This window comes from Sebastes umbrosus, chromosome 19 (genome assembly GCF_015220745.1).
Source record: "Sebastes umbrosus isolate fSebUmb1 chromosome 19, fSebUmb1.pri, whole genome shotgun sequence".
NCBI classification, from domain to species: Eukaryota; Metazoa; Chordata; class Actinopteri; order Perciformes; family Sebastidae; genus Sebastes; species Sebastes umbrosus.
The window spans coordinates 27,458,706-27,475,031 of NC_051287.1; the positions used below are offsets into that span (position 1 = coordinate 27,458,706).

At 39.9% G+C, this 16,326-nt stretch overlaps 1 protein-coding gene across 1 annotated transcript in view; it reads left to right on the forward strand.

Annotated features, from left to right (window-relative positions):
* Positions 1 to 16,326, forward strand: part of lamc3 (laminin, gamma 3) — a 134,246-nt gene that overhangs the window by 32,949 nt on the left and 84,971 nt on the right. The window contains 1 exon segment of the mRNA XM_037753305.1: positions 606 to 772. Within this exon segment, the coding sequence (XP_037609233.1) occupies positions 606 to 772 (167 nt within the window).

Here is a 16,326-nt window from a genome sequence, read left to right on the forward strand (position 1 = left end):
GCGACAAGTCCCTGTCCCCTATCACAGCCACTTGACAAAACCCGACGACGCTGCCAGGAAATATTACACACAGGAGGGCGTAGCTGCCACCCGCGCTTCAGAGGAATGATAGGCTTTCCAAATGCAGGGAAAAAGGAAATTAGCATATACTATGATAGTGACTTAATAAATCCTCTTTATCTCAAGACTATTTAATTATCTACTTTTAGAAAGTAAATTAAACATACACTTATTTGAAGATGGAACAGATATGAAGCAAATATAGGCATGCGTGTACGTAAACAATTGACGCACTAATACTCACAGAGATACATGCTTGATGCTGTGTCTTATACTGTTGGACAGTGTGATCGTATTAGTACTGAGCACACAGTTGAAACCCCCACCTCATCTCAAGCCATGCTTATGCCCGTGAAAGATAATAGGAAGTGACAACTCTTACGGTGGAAATACCTTCTCACTTTCCCCTCTCCTCTGCCTTCTACTCCATTCACTGTGTGCATAAGTACGTCTAGTCAGTGAGGAGAAACAGAGAGAGAGAGAGAGTGTATAGGAAAAGTTGTACTTGCGTGTTTTACATAACTATCTGCCTGTGTTTCCCTCAGATGTAAGTGTAACGGTCACGCCAGCGAGTGCGTTGAGGGGGAACATCGGGGCCTGGTCTGTTCCTGCCAACATCACACGGTGGGAGACGACTGCCAGAGATGTCACCCCTTTTACCAGGACAGACCCTGGGCCAGGGCCACTGGGGACGCCGCCAACGAGTGTCTGAGTGAGTAGCCTGCTTCTGTTCCTTCATCACAAACCCACCGGCTGCAAAAGCTCGTGCAGCTTTTGCATTTGCTGCATGAGCGAGTAGATACTGACGATCAGTGTGGCAATCGAGTATTCATAGAAATTGAAATTCATTGATTCTTATTATGCTGTAAATTGGTATGTTATTATGTTGAACCCAGCTTCATACAACATTTAACTATTTATCTGCCACCACATCTGTATTACCACTTTTTATCACTTCAGTCTCTATTGCCTTTATACATACAAAAATAAAACACTGAAACTAAGAACTGCAAAGAGGAGGATACAGTTTACAACTAATGCAGCTTACAGTACTATCTGCTTATTAAAGCTTTTATACAATCATTTACATTATTGACAATAAAATTGCTTAGGGCCTTTCACAAGGCAACATTTAGTCTGTCTTAATCAAACTCAGGTGCGGTTCATTTATGCAGTTGTGAACAAAGTACTGGTACTCTAGTGCGGACCAATACAACCGGTCCGAGACTGCTGGCAAAGGTGGTCTCGGACTGTTTCCAAGTGAATTGAAACGCAGGCTGCCTGTGTGGGCATTTGTTGAGATAAAAGACAGGTTAACATGAGTAGGAGAGGACTGACCTGGACTTCTAGTGAAGTCCCATGTTTGCTTGACATCTGGGCCGAAGAGAACACACAGAATACGCTAAATAAAGTCCACAAAAATAGTGACATTTATCAAGTAATTGGAGATAAACTGGAGCAGAAGGGATTCATGTGTACAGCAGATCAGAGCAGAGTCAAAGTGAAAAAATGTGGACAGCAGTATATCAAAGTGCATAGAAGTGGCAGCTCTCGAGACCAAATAGCTAAAATCACTCTTTTATTTACGCCCCTCAGGAAATTAATTTATTATTTGATCAGCTTTCATTTGTGTGCTGTGAAACCGACCAGACTAAATAGAAACAAAAGTATCAATTGCACTCTGATTCGCACTATAGCCAAACGGGACTACGGCTTGTGAAAGCGCTCTTAAAGCATAAGTCATTTTTCCATGACAAATATTTCCTGTACTATATCCAACCACTGTCTAAGTCTACGTGGGTCCGTTAGCAGCCACTTTCTTGTAATGGGCCTTTCTACCAGCTGTGAGTAGGATTTTGACCAAGTCATTATCTTCCTTCAGCACCATTTTAGTTATATTGCCCAGGTATAAAATGGAACACTTCTTGGAGATTATATACCTCATTCAATACTGAATCCACTCTGTCCCAGAATGGCTCTATTTTTGGGCAACTGCAGAAGATATGTGCATGATTTGCATCCGTATGGCCACATTGCCTCCAGCATGTTTGTTGCGTTAGAATCTGTTTTCTTTTTATGTTAGGCATAATAAAGAAACAGATTACATTTTTCCAATTATATTCTCTCCATTTAAGTGAATTAGTGGATGTCTGTAGTGCTACACACATATGATCCCATTCTTCCTCTGATATCGTGATGTTCAATTCCTTTTTAACTTTTACATAAATGTAGTTTTAGCCTGACATTCCATTAAACTATGATAAAGTTTAGAAATAATCCTCAGTGTTTTTTGATGATATTCATTGACCATCACTTCTCCTGCTGGATTCTTTTCTTCTGGTGCCTCCCTTTGTACTTTTATGTGTTGTAATATTATCTCAATTGAAGATATCTAAATAAGTCTTGATTCCTAAGTGCAAATCTATCCTTATCCTGGTATTGAAATCTTCTTAGTTGTCTGTTTTAAATAACAGTACAAAATGCAGTCATTCCTTTTTTCATCCACTCTTTAAATGTTGAATCATACATCCCTGGTTTAAATTCATAACCAAAGCTTTCCATTTACACACTTTTTGTCCTTTTTTTCAATTTAAAGCAGCAGTGGGTAGAATATGATTAAAAAAGTTATTTTTATAAAGCGGTCACTACATCCTGATAGTAGTGCATGAGACAGGGAATCGGAAAAAAATCATGTTCCTCTGTGTCCTCCGGTGTCCTCCGGTGCTCCTAATGGCATCTGCAAGATTTTACAGACCGGAGGAAAACAACCAATCAGAGCTGATCTGGAGTCTGCCGTCTATGAGAGCCGGCTGTCAATCACTCACCAACTCCAATCAAACGGTCAAACCAGGCAGCGCTGATCAAATATGATTCAATATTCTGTTACTGTAATGCCTATTTCTCTCCTCAGATGTTGTCAGAATCATCTTGTAGTGTACTGTTTAGATGTAAAATGAGAAAGTGTGCTCCGGCTGGTGGGCGGTGCTTGGTATTTCCTCAACTGATCTCAACATGGCGGCTGGGTCATATACATTACAGTAACAGAATATAGATTCATTTTTGATCATTGCTCCATAGTTTAGATTTCTAATGCAATGTTGTTATTGGATCAATCATACATATGATAAGTCCAGTTACCGTTTTTTCTCCCAAATGTTTGGATGTGGTAGCCAGGGATATATGTCCCAATCTCTTTCCATCTAGCTGTAAAGATATCATCACACCAATTAATTAGTGGTTGAAGTTGGGCTGCATAGAAATTAGGGATGGAGCGGCCAGGTAAAAAGTCTGAACCGTTCGGTTCTCTAGTCTCGGTTCTCTAGTCACGTTTCTCTAGTCACGGTTCTCTAGTCACGATACGGGTCGTGTATGAATTGTTCGGTTCATTTGAAATAAGTTATGAGGCCGATTGTGTATTTATTCGTTGAAATCAAGGCCTATTGAAGGAGGCCCGGACACGGGTGGACATGGGTCTATACGGGGTTTAACACATGTGCAGTGTAACTGAAGCTGCGGTCGTGCGTTGCTATTGGCTCAATTTCAGCGAGTGCAGACCAGATTTTACTGCGCATGTGTTGATGAAGCGTGACCCAGCCCTACAGCCCCCCTCACGGATGAAGTGCGGCTGTCAGTCAGTTTAGGAAATGGCAAGCAGACACTATAAAGTCCAGTTAGAGGATCCACCAGCATCGTTTGGCTCTGCTGTATGGGAGCATTACGAATTTAGTGTTACCATGAAAATGACGGAAAAAAGTGGTGGATAAAACGACGACTGTGTGAGCACTGTGCAACAGTTGTAGTTTATGCTAGCGGCAACACTCCTCCTTCTCCCCGCAGTATTTAAACAGCCTCTACATGCAGACTCAGACATTTAAACAGCCTCTACATGCAGACTCAGACATTTAAACAGCCTCTACATGCAGACTCAGACAGGGCAAAAAACACAACTACAGCATCGGGGAGGTTTATAGTGAAAGATATGCAGCCTTATGGAGTCGTGGAGGACGCTGGATTTCAGCATATGATTAACGTAACATTACTTGAGCCGCGCTCTGCACTTATAAGCAACACTGTAATTCCAGCAGCACAATCCCTGTAATGTGTTTTATATTTATTTGTTATTTCTAAATAACACAGTGGCACAGAAATCAAACCGTACTCCTCCAAATACTGCACTTTGTGAGTGGAAAAACAAATCTTTCAATTAAGAGCTGATAATCAGGGAATTGAGACATCATTTTTTTAGTATGGTTCTGGTTGAGCTTATGCTTCAATTTATGTTAATGACCTTAGTTTATAATTACATCATATTTATATGAAAATAACAAAGCTGCATTTTTTGTTTGCACTAATTACTGTAGAAGACTTATTCTTTCAATTAAGATTTGAAAATGAAGAAGAGTTTATGTTCCTTATGGAAGCCATACTTTTTTTAAGTAACACATTTGTTAACTTATTTTTGCCAATAAATGAGAAGCATGTTGAAATCAGAACATGACCTCCTCGCTGTAACATAAATGTACTGAACTGAACTGAAAACCGTGACCCCATAACCGTGATATGAACCCAACCGTGAATTTTGTGAACCGTTCCACCCCTAATAGAAATACATCTTAAAATTTGGAAGTGCCATTCCACCCTTGGCACCTGCAGTGTAGTGTATCAGACTCTGGCTTTCTTCCCTCCCAAAATAAATAGATACAGATTTATCCCATTGTGTGAATTGTTTCAGGTTCCTCTATTGGCAGGGATTGCAATAAATACATTAGCCTTGGTGAAATATTCATTTTCACCACATTTATCTTTGTGCTAAAATCTATTGGGTATGTGGACCATGTTTCTATATCCTCTCTTATGTTTGGTTGATGCGATTATAATTGGCTCCATACAACGTTGAGATGCATAATTGAATAGGAGAATTTTAGTTTTTTAAATATTAGTTTTATATCATGCATACTAATCAAATTTCTCCATGATCCCCGTCATCCTTGGAAAGGAGGCGTTGACATCTGTGAAAAGGCCAATTCTACGTTCCCTATCCCTTATAGCTACTCCCCTCAGCTCCCTATCTTTGACGGATCGCTTGGGCCAATTGGGTCAATATGGATAACAAACAGGGTAGGGCTGAGACAACATCCCTGTCTCGTTCCTCTTCCTAAATCTCTCAGTTAATATATTCACCTTTACCCTTGCAGTAAGCTGCTGGTAAATTGCTTTAATACATCTTCAGTAACGCCAAATCTTTGTTTGATATAAGAATTCCCAATTAACCCTATCAAAGGCCTACTTTCCTTTTGAATCCTGTGTATAATATGTAGGGTTGTTCTGTCTAATACTGTTCTAGTTCTAAACCCAGTCTGGTCTTCATCATTTAAAACTGGCATTTCAACTATTCAAATTGTTTGGAAGTAATTGAAGTATATAACTTATTAGGGGTGGGGGAAATAATCAATACAGCATAGTATTGTGATATTTTGCGTGCAATATTGTATCGATACACAGACATCAAGTATTAACCTTTTATTACATAAACTCTGTCTTTCAGAGGTTGTAGCGGGCTCAGTCTGAGTGAAGATCACCTCTAGATATGTGAAAGAAAACTCAGAGCACGAGTTGAAACGGTATCTTATTAGATAAACTGCATAATTTGCTGATGAAAAACGGTCATACATTTCAATATATCGCAATATATCTTATCGCATATCGCAAAATGTTTAAAATTGCAATAAGATGGTATTATGACTAAAGTATTGTGATAATATTGTATCGTTGGGCCTCTGGTGATTCCCACCTCTATAACGTATAGTCCACATTTATAATTGATATCGCTTTGTAGATATTACAGTTTTCCTTCTTTGTTTTCTTTGGGTATTAGTGTATGATCACCTCTTTCCATGACAGGAGTGTCTTGCCTTCTTTGATAATCTAATTAAAGGTTCTTGGGTTCTGAAATGTTGTACCGAAAGCCTCGCTGCCTGGGGCCTTGTTAGTTTGCCATCTCTATCTTCCCAGGTATATGCTGTGATTGTCTTATTTGATATCTTTCCAATACAGGATAGCTCTAGTGTACTTAAACAAATCCTCATTGATTCCCCATCTATTGTAGATGTTCTCTATAATACTCCTGGAAGATATGTTCTATCTCTATTGGCTCACCCTTCAATTTATGTGTACAGGGATCCTTCATTTTGTGAATGGTGTTGTCAGCCTGTTGTTTGCGTAGCCGCCGGGCACGTCATTTAGTGGATTTAGGGTTCAGCTCGTTATATGCCTGTTTTATGAATCCTGATTTTTTCTCCACCTCTTGACCCAATATCTTATCCATTTGTCCCTCAAATCTTGTATTTCTTTATGCATCTTCTGGTCCTTGCTATTTCTAAATCCTTCAGATCGTAGATCTCCATCATAGCTCCAGCCAAACTGAATCTCCTGCCGTCACTTTTCAAGCAAAAACACACAGTAATGAAATAAAATTTGAATTGAATGTAATTAATTGATTTAAAAATGCCTGCATTGTAAAGGCTCATGGGAAGGTGTTTTTCTGTGAATATTAGTATGTGTGAATACACATGCGTTGTTCGATGTGCACCATATGTTTGCAGGCATCGCCCCTTCAGAGCTTCTGTATGAATGAATTAGCATGAGTATTATCAGGTTTGGCTCATCACACCGTGCACGTTTACTGAATGCTGTTGTGGATGAATTGTAATTGGCTGAGGGATAAAAGCCATAAAGGAGAGTGGCTCACAAATTGTATTTGTTTTTTTGCTGAATTCTATTAAGCAGCAAGCTTGTTTTAATTACTCTTACTCTTGGTTCCAAGCAGATGGCGTCTTAAATAGAGTACAGCAACCAACTTAATCAATGCACTATATTAATAAATAAACACATGCCATATAAAAGAGACAGAATGTGGAAACAAAATACTGAATGCTCAATGTAATTGCACATCTCTATCTGGCCCAAAACTCATTTTGCTTTGGTTTGCCCCACCAACCTTTTATATTTCCCTGTCAGGCACCGGAACAGCAGCCGTACCATTCTCTACGTGATATAGTTTTATGTTCTGGTGATACACTAAATACACCAAGTGGTAAAATAGAACTATATATTTTATAACAAGCTTACAAACAGTAGAAATGAAGTTGTTTTTATGTTTCAAGACAAACTGAGATCGCAGAATGAGGATTATATAACATTTAGCTATAGATGAAAAGAAATTGCTTTATACAATTATTTCAAAATGTGTCTAATTTAGCATTTCTGTTTGGCAAAATGTATCTTTCATATTGTGTCTCTACTTTTAAGATAATGAATTTTGCTGTGCTGTAAAAACTGCATGCAGTGTGTTATTTTGTCCATGTTTGTGACTACCAAGAGGTAAAACCCGCCCCTCTACTTGCTGGTTTAGGGAGAGATGTCTGAGGTTGTCAGAGGTCAAAGGTGTGAAACATTTGTGGTCTTGAGGGGACTGAGAGCGTTTGTTATACCTAATATCAAGCTTGGAGAGCAGCAGCAGCACCATTTGCAGTGTGAGACTGCTTTAGCTGCATGTCATTTTAGACTCCTCTGAAATAAGGTAGAAGGGATAAGGTGCAATATCAGAATATATAAAACAGGCTGAATCGAATAGAGGGAACATGATCTTTGGTTTGCAGGAACTGAGAGAAAAAGTAAAAAGGAAAGTCATGTATGGCCTTTATTTTTAGAGCATGCGTTAATGTGCTGAACTTCAATACGTTTGATATGTGTGCTGTTTCTGTTATGAATCGGTTTTAGCCTGGAAGAATCCATAAAAATCCATAGGAAGGTATTGTGTGTCACATACTGTACATCTAGAACCCAGCAGCTGAAGAAGATCAGTGATGAGAATAATGTTGTGAGCTTTATCACTTTACTTGCTTAATGTTAATACTAGGGCTGTCAAGTCAGCACACTGACACACTGACAGCTGTTGTTGCCTGTTGGGTTGCAGTTTGTCATGTTATGATTGGAGCATATTGTTTTATGCCAAATGCAGTACCTGTGAGGGTTTCTGGATCAATATCTGTCATTGTTTTGTGTTGTTCATTGATTAACAATAATAAATATATACATACATTTACATAAAGCAGCATATTTGTCCACTCCCATGATGATAAGAGTATTAAATACTTGACAAATCTCCCTTTAAGGTACATTTTGAACAGATCAAAAATGTGCGATTATTTTGTGATTAATCACGATTATCTATGGACAATCACGCTATTAATCGTGATTAAATATTCTGACACTTTTGGTCCTTATGTCTCTGCATTCACTGTGGAAATATCAGTGTTACCAGACTGTCTACCCAAGAAAAACAAGAGTCAGTCAAAGCTAATTTAAAGCTCATCTGTATATTTTGCACATCTTAACTTTGTTTTACATACCAATACAGTACACACAAAAACTAGAATTATCAAAACTGTAATTAATGTATTGAAGAATGTAAGTGTTATTATTGATATAATAGCAATTATTCTAAAGCTTTTATTCAAGCACAGTGCAGCAGCAATTGACAACAACAACAGAACCTGATGGAGATATAGTTAGTTATATAACACACTCATACCAATAAGAGTCAGCACCTAATTCACAAACACTTTGCAACATCCACTCCAATTATCGTTGCACCAAAAAGAAAGGTGGCGGTAAGTCAAAACGCAATTATGTTGGCTATTCACAATGAGTGCAATCGCTGCTGATAGAAACCGACAATTTCCTACAAATCTGGCAAAAATGTCAAGTGTCTCTTTCAAGCAATATTTGAGCAAATAGTCTTTTAGCGAGGAGAGTAAACTATAACAGACTCATGACCTTTTTGGGGCTTAGAAAACCATGAAACTCAAGACTAAGAAAATAACTATGATAAAACCTGAACTTTACAAAATAAACACAAAGTGACATTCAGTTAATAAAGTACTTAATCTCTGCATTGGTGTCTTTTTGCCTCTTTAACTCTTCAACTGTAAATCCTCTTTATCGTGCTCTTGTGGCACCGCATGCAGTAAACCTAACGTATTACTCACATTTGTAGTTATCTCATTTCAAATAAGCAGCCTCGTATCACATACAGGCATCCTGGAAAATCCAACTGCAGTACACTGTTAATAAAAAGAGTGTTTATCTCAGTCAGCGCACTGTGTTTGGATATTTGCACATGTATGCAAATCACATGAAACTCAGAGGTTCTGCATGTTGGAGCAAGATCAAATAATATAGTGTTCGGTGACAGACAATGTACAGTACATCAACCAGAATGCCTGAAATAGTAGAGAACAAGCACCATAATTTAAACATGTTAACCCCGCTGGCGACCCTTGGAGTGTGTGAGTATAATGCTTTGGTCAATTAGGCAAATTAGCGTAGTCCTCCCACACACTATGACACAATGCCAACCTACTTTAGTGATGCAGTACGGTTCCATCGTGTTTCTATTCCGTATCTATTTATTCCGTCTCCAGGCCACTAAATACAGCCGCATGTCAATTGCGGTTATTGTATTTTGAGATATTTACTGCTTCGGGTTTAGAACTTCTTTCAAAGAGCAAAAAGACGAACAGCAGTGACAATCATGCGCGATTATTCCAGCCATCTTTGCTATTGTTATTGTGTGAATAGTAGTAGCAGGTGGTAAATGGAAGCTCCATGGGGGCTGTTTATGTGAGTGTTTCAGTGTTATGTGAACATGTCCGAGTGTTTTTATTGGGAATTTCACTCTCATTCGAGGTTGTTTATTAAAACTTTTTAAGACTGCTGATTTGTTTTTGCTCGCTGTTTGCATTGTGGTCTTAAAATAGGTGTGGAGAAATATGCAGAGGCTTGGTTGTTTGTGTGTGCGTGCGTGTTTATGTTGTGCGTATCGGGGGGTGAAATGGGATGTCATTATCATCAAGATTCTCCCCCTCTGAGACCGAAATCATTTATAGCCCGAGCAGGTTGCTGCGGGTCTTCATGATTTCCATTGTTTGTTTGATGCTGTCATCGGCTTAGCCTGAGGCTGTTCCAGTAAGAAGACACTTTAAAGCCTTTTCTTGCCACTGATTTAGGGTTGAAGGCTGTAGTTCTAGCTGGGAGACTGTGATAATTTTTTGGAATAGCAATAGTACACTCATAATAGTGCAGATCCTTATCGTTTAAGCCCTCTGATAGTATTCCTAGTGTGAAATATGATATATATAATAAATGTAAGATTTAAGCCGAAAATCTGGTTTAATCTCCTCTTGTATTTTCGTTTTGGCTTCTTGTGTTCTCTTTGTGAACTCGTATTCTAGCTATTATTTTAGGACAATACAAAAAAAAAAAAACTATGATCTACTACTGAACCCCAAATGCTTCTGCACAAAACAGACATTTTGTTAGATACACAGTACTCCCATTTACAGACAATCAAGCAGCAGGTATAGAAAACTAACTGCCCAAATGTCATGATAACGTGGTTAGCTCTACCAGTAATGACAAAATGACCTGTGTGTGTCCCAAACCATCACCGGTTAAAAGCACAGAGAGTCCCCCTCACGCAGGTAATGTTAGCATACAGGAAACTCCTGCTGTTGGCCTGCTGCACAAGAGCACAGCGTTAGGAGCACATCTCGTGATGATGTCACCCGGAAACCCGTCGATTTTCATGCACAAGAGTTGTGAAATGTATTGAAAGTAGTTGTCAGCATAATGTATTATTTTTCAACCTTTTATACAAATTTTGAGTTTGAAATTGGAACAATATATTTTGACATGACTTCCCCTTCAGTCCCGTCCACATCCAAACCCTATCCAGTACAGCACAGTACAGTATACTGATCATCTGTTGCCACATTGTGTTTCCACCCTAAGGATGTATCTTGAGCAGTGTGATAACAATCTGAAATCTGCTGTTTCCCTCCCAAAATGCTAATTGGCACCTGTCAACAGCCTTCCACTTATAAGTGGAAGTCCTTTCCACCTCAACTGCGTCCACATGATCCGCATTACAATTGCGCTCCATGTAGCGGAGTTGGGTCTGTGTAAACTCGACTACCTGCAGGCCACAAGGAGTCAAGAGGACAGAGAGTGCACTATAATCAATGATACATGCAAATGGTAAATGGTCCTGCACTTATAGTCTGGAAGACAAAGAGCTTTGCAATTTTCTTTTCATTCATCCATTCATCAAAGGTACCACCAACTCAGGCTAGCTGTTTCCCCCGCTTTCAGTCTTCATGCTAAGCTAAACTTACCGTCTCTTGGATCTGGACTGGTATCAATCTTATCTAACTCCCGGCAACCAAGCAAATAAGCGTAATTCCCAAAATGCCAAACTGCTCCTATGATATAGGAAGTCACACTAAAATAAAATAAAATTTAAAACACACTTCTGACTCTTTGCTATATTAAAACTAAAGTAACATTAAAGAGTGAAACATATATTATATTGATAGCCTCATTTTGTATGTATCACTGCAGACACTGCCATTACACCTTGACCTTTGGCTTGAATTGAGAGGAAATCATGAGTATTTCACAGTCAAGAGACTTGAGAACTCCTCTGGTGGTGTAAACAGTGTTGATGGACAACTGGGCTGATCTTGTATTTTCGTGCTGTTTTTTTTAAAACACATCTTAACCTAAGCACAAAGGTAACAGGTACAATAGTGTATTGGTTAGGTAGAGGTCTGATTTGTCTGTAACAGTACACTAAAGGTCGTACAGATATGGATTCAGCATGATCCCTCATAGAGCTGGTTTCTTATCACTGCTGGTGTTCTGCTCTCTTGGCTAGTCCGACATCTCATTCGTCCAGCAAATTAGATGTAAAAATGAGAAATTATTTTGCCTGCAGGGATTGTGATCCCTCTCTGCAATGCATTCTGCAACAATACTAAGATATGATTCATATAAAGGGCAGAAGATAGTAAGATGGTGAATTGCATCACCTCTCGTGCAGGTGAGGTGAAGTGGCGACTTCCTTTAGCCTCCAAAAACCAGGCTTTGCTGCCTGCTTAATCTCATAATCCAATCAAAGTTAGAGCTGTTTGTTTTGTCACTGATATTTGTTTTTATTACCTCCGAAGGCCTAGGAAGGAGGTTATGATGTAACCGCCGTTGGTTTGTTTGTTGGTTTGTTTGTTTGTTGGTTGGTTTGTTGGTTTGTTGGTTTGTTGGTTGGTTTGTTGGTTTGTTTGTTGGTTTGTTGGTTTGTTGGTTTGTTGGTTTGTTTGTTGGTTTGTTTGTTTGTTGGTTGGTTGGTTGGTTTGTTGGTTGGTTTGTTGGTTGGTTTGTTTGTTTGTTGGTTTGTTTGTTGGTTTGTTTGTTGGTTTGTTGGTTTGTTTGTTGGTTTGTTGGTTTGTTGGTTTGTTGGTTTATTTCTTGGTTTGTTTCTTGGTTTGTCGGTTTGTCTGTTTGGAGGATAACTCCAAAAGTCTGTGATGGATTTGAATGAAAGGGGTGTAGCACAATGAACAATCCATTAGATACCTTTAGACACCTTTAGATTCGTAGATTTAGTTTTTTCACATTAAACTCGGTGAAATTACAGTTGAGTTGGACCACAGCACACTTGGTGATTGTTGGAAAGAGTAACGACGATGGTTTAGGTGAGTTTTATTTCGTTTTTGTCCAGTTTGAATGAAGTGTTTTACAATGCTCCGCTACGTCCAGCTGATCGCAACATAAACAAAAATACACTTGAATGATGGCGCAAGCTGCATGGAGAGGGGGGGCAATGAGCTTGGTGGAGGTCTGCGCTCTCCGAGTGCCAGGTCTAGTTCTAACTGGTTTCATTGACCACCAAACTTCCATAATCCCAGCCTTTTTGCTATCCCCAATAACATAAATCAAATATTCATAGTTTGGTCTCACCTATTCCACTCATTCCAGCTAATACATAACCTGGGCTTCGCCTATTATTGATATTTCATCCTTTCACTAATTTACATATATTTTCATGTATGACATTATGTCATTTGGTTGGTAGTTCAGGAAGTATTTGCATCGCAATAGCTGATTTCTGATGGTTTCATCACTCAGCGGCGACGGCCGTGGCTGGAGGCATTATGTTTTCGGGTTGTCCGTCCGACTGACCGACCCATCTCGTGAACACAATATCTAAGGTACACCTGGGGGGAATTTCTTCAAATTTGGCACAAACGTCCACTTGGACCATAGACTGTCTATAGGAAGTGGACGTTAGTCACCGTGACGTCACCCATTTGTTTGCGAACTGCCGCTTTGAAGCCTCAAGTTTGGTATGTTTACCATCCCCATCTTGGTTTTTGGCTGTCGTCATCTTGGCTTTTTGCAGACAGAAGTGACACGAGAGGGTGGAGCTAAGTACAACCGAATGCTGAATTAGACATTTTTACGCAACCAAAATGTTGTTTTCATGAACTGAAAACACACATAGAGAGCTGAGCCTTAAGGCAAAGCTCTCGATCTGCCAGTCAGTCTTCGTTCCTACTCTCACCTATGGTCATGAGGGTTGGGTCATGACCGAAAGAACGAGATCGCGGGTACAAGCGGACAAAATGGGTTTCCTCAGGAGGGTGGCTGGCGTCTCCCTTAGAGATAGGGTGAGAAGCTCAGTCATCTGTGAGGGACTCGAAGTAGAGCCGCTGCTCCTTTGCGTCGAAATGAGCCAGCTGAGGTGGTTCGGGCATCTAGTATGGATGCCCCCTGGGCGCCTCCCTAGGGAGGTGTTCCAGGCACGACCGGCTGGGAGGAGGCCACAGGGAAGACCCAGGACTAGGTGGAGAGATTATATCTCCACACTGGCCTGGGAACGCCTCGGGATCCCCCAGTCAGAGCTAGTTAAAGTGGCCCGGGAAAGGGAAGTGTGGGGTCCCCTGCTGGAACTGTTGCCCCCGCGACTCGATCCCGGATAAGCGGTTGAAGATGGATGGATGGATGGATGGAAAACACACTGTGAAAGGGAGGGGGTGAAAAGTTGTAAGACCAAAACACATGGGCAACGCCGTGGTAGTGACCTGTCAATCACCAGGTAGCCCCGCCCTAAAGCATCCCCTGCTTTATGGTCTGTCTGACTCTAAATGGGACCATCATTTACTAAATGAACATCATGCTGTATTGAAGAAGACTTGAAACTAGTGATTGAGACCATAAACTCATGTTTACAATGTTTACTGAGGTAATAAATCAAGAGAGAAGTAGGCTCATTTTCTCATAGACTTCTATACAACCAGACTTCTTTTAGCAACCAGAGGAGTCGCCCCCTGCTGGCTGTTAGAAAGAATGTGGCACTTCTGCACTGGCTTCACTTCTCAGACCCGGGGGTTTCCCACTGACTTGGACTCAAGGATGAACTGATTACAATTTGGTGGTCAAAGATCAAAGAAGACCTCACACCTGTCCCATTGTCGTGAGCAGGATATCTCAGGAACGCCTGGAGGGAATTTCATAACATCTACAACAAATATCAACTTGGACTCAAGGATGAACTAATTCGAATTTGGTCGTCAAAGGTCAAGGTCACTGTGACCTCACAAAACACATTTTGACCGTAACTGAAGAATTCATATGCTAATTATAACAATTTCACACAAATGCCGAATAGGATAAAATGACGAAGTGATGATATTTTGGACAAACGTGAATGTAAACTGCAACTTCACTTCACAGGCATACATACTGATTTTACATAGTGCTACTATACCATACTGCAATAAGTGTTTATTCTGGGCTGTAAGGGACTGTGTGCTGTTAAAAGCACTGGAGATATAGAATGAACATGGCTTTCACTATGTGTCCAGGCTAATCTCCATAAGGCAAAGCCCCAAGGAGCAATATTAGGGCAACGTCCATGCCTATATGGGCTTGATATGCAAATGAAGTCCTTGAAAGCCCCTCAGCAGGAGCCTGAAGTGCTGTGGGACCAGCCTGTCGAGAGAGGTTAGTGCCACTGGCTCATGGTCACTGAAGGCACTGGGCCGTCCCTTTTCCCACACAGAGACAATGCAGGAAGTCTTTTTTTTGTAGTGGAGACATCCACTTACAATGAAGTTGTACAGAATCTGTAGTAGTTTAGGATCTTTGGCTTTTGGTGTCCTGTCTTACTGACCACTGCTACCAAATAAACCACATGTATGACACAGGATAATGAATGTGTGACCATTCATACCAGACTGGTTTCACAGGTTGTCACCATTAACACCAAACCTGCCTCCTAGAAATTACATTACAAATACTACGAATGTCCTTACACACCTTATGTTAGTGGCGGAAGTGCCACCTTTGCAAATGTCTAGTATATAAACATAGTCTCTAGGAGACAAGGTTTTTAACACAACAACCATTCATACAAATCAACCTTAAGCTGATCTTGTATAAAGCTATGTACGAAAGTCACATTTTAGTTTATTTTCTCTACTTGCTCACCGTCGACAAAAAAATGCAACTACCACATGTCAATATAATTGAGACAAATTGAATTTATGGCTGAGAAGGCTGCAGGCGACCACCATAGTGTTGTATTCTAAAGCATTTCTATTGTAATCCTGTAGATTTCTCATCCAAAAATGTGTGAGGCATAATATTTTAGGAGGTGGCTCCATCAATCACAGGAAAAAGTCTTTTGCGCACTATTGTGTTCATACTGAGTGTGGAGCTAAGTCTGCCTCCTTACTTGTGTGGAGTGATGCACAGACTGAGGAAAGCATGTGGAAAGGGTGGTTGTGGGTGGGCAGACCTAAATGTGGTCAAGATGGCCAAATGCAGGACTGTGGAAAGGATTGCAGAGGTCTTTGTGTTGCATCTGTTGAGAAACAGCTTTAAGTGATTTGCTCTGTCTCAGTTTCCCTCTGCCATACTGTCTGTGTGCACTGCTTGTAGCAGTCTTCATCCCACATACACCACCTTTAAACTGCTCTGCTACACTCACTGTTCATTTTAACATTAGTCTTATAATGTGTTTAATATAGGGCTGTCAATTGATTAAATGGATTAAATTGATTAAATTAAATTTAAATGAAATTGTCCATAGTTCAACGTGATTAATTATTAATTATTAATTCATTAATGGCACATTTTTTATCTGTTGAAAATGTACCTTAAAGGGAGATTTGTCAAGTATGTAATACTCTTATCAACATGGGAGTGGACAAATATGCTGCTTTATGCAAATGTATGTATATATTTATTATCGAAAATCAATTACCAACACAAAACAATGACAGATATTGTCCAGAAACCCTCACAGGTACTGCATTTAGCATAAAACAATATGCTCCAATCATAACATGGCAAACTGCAGCC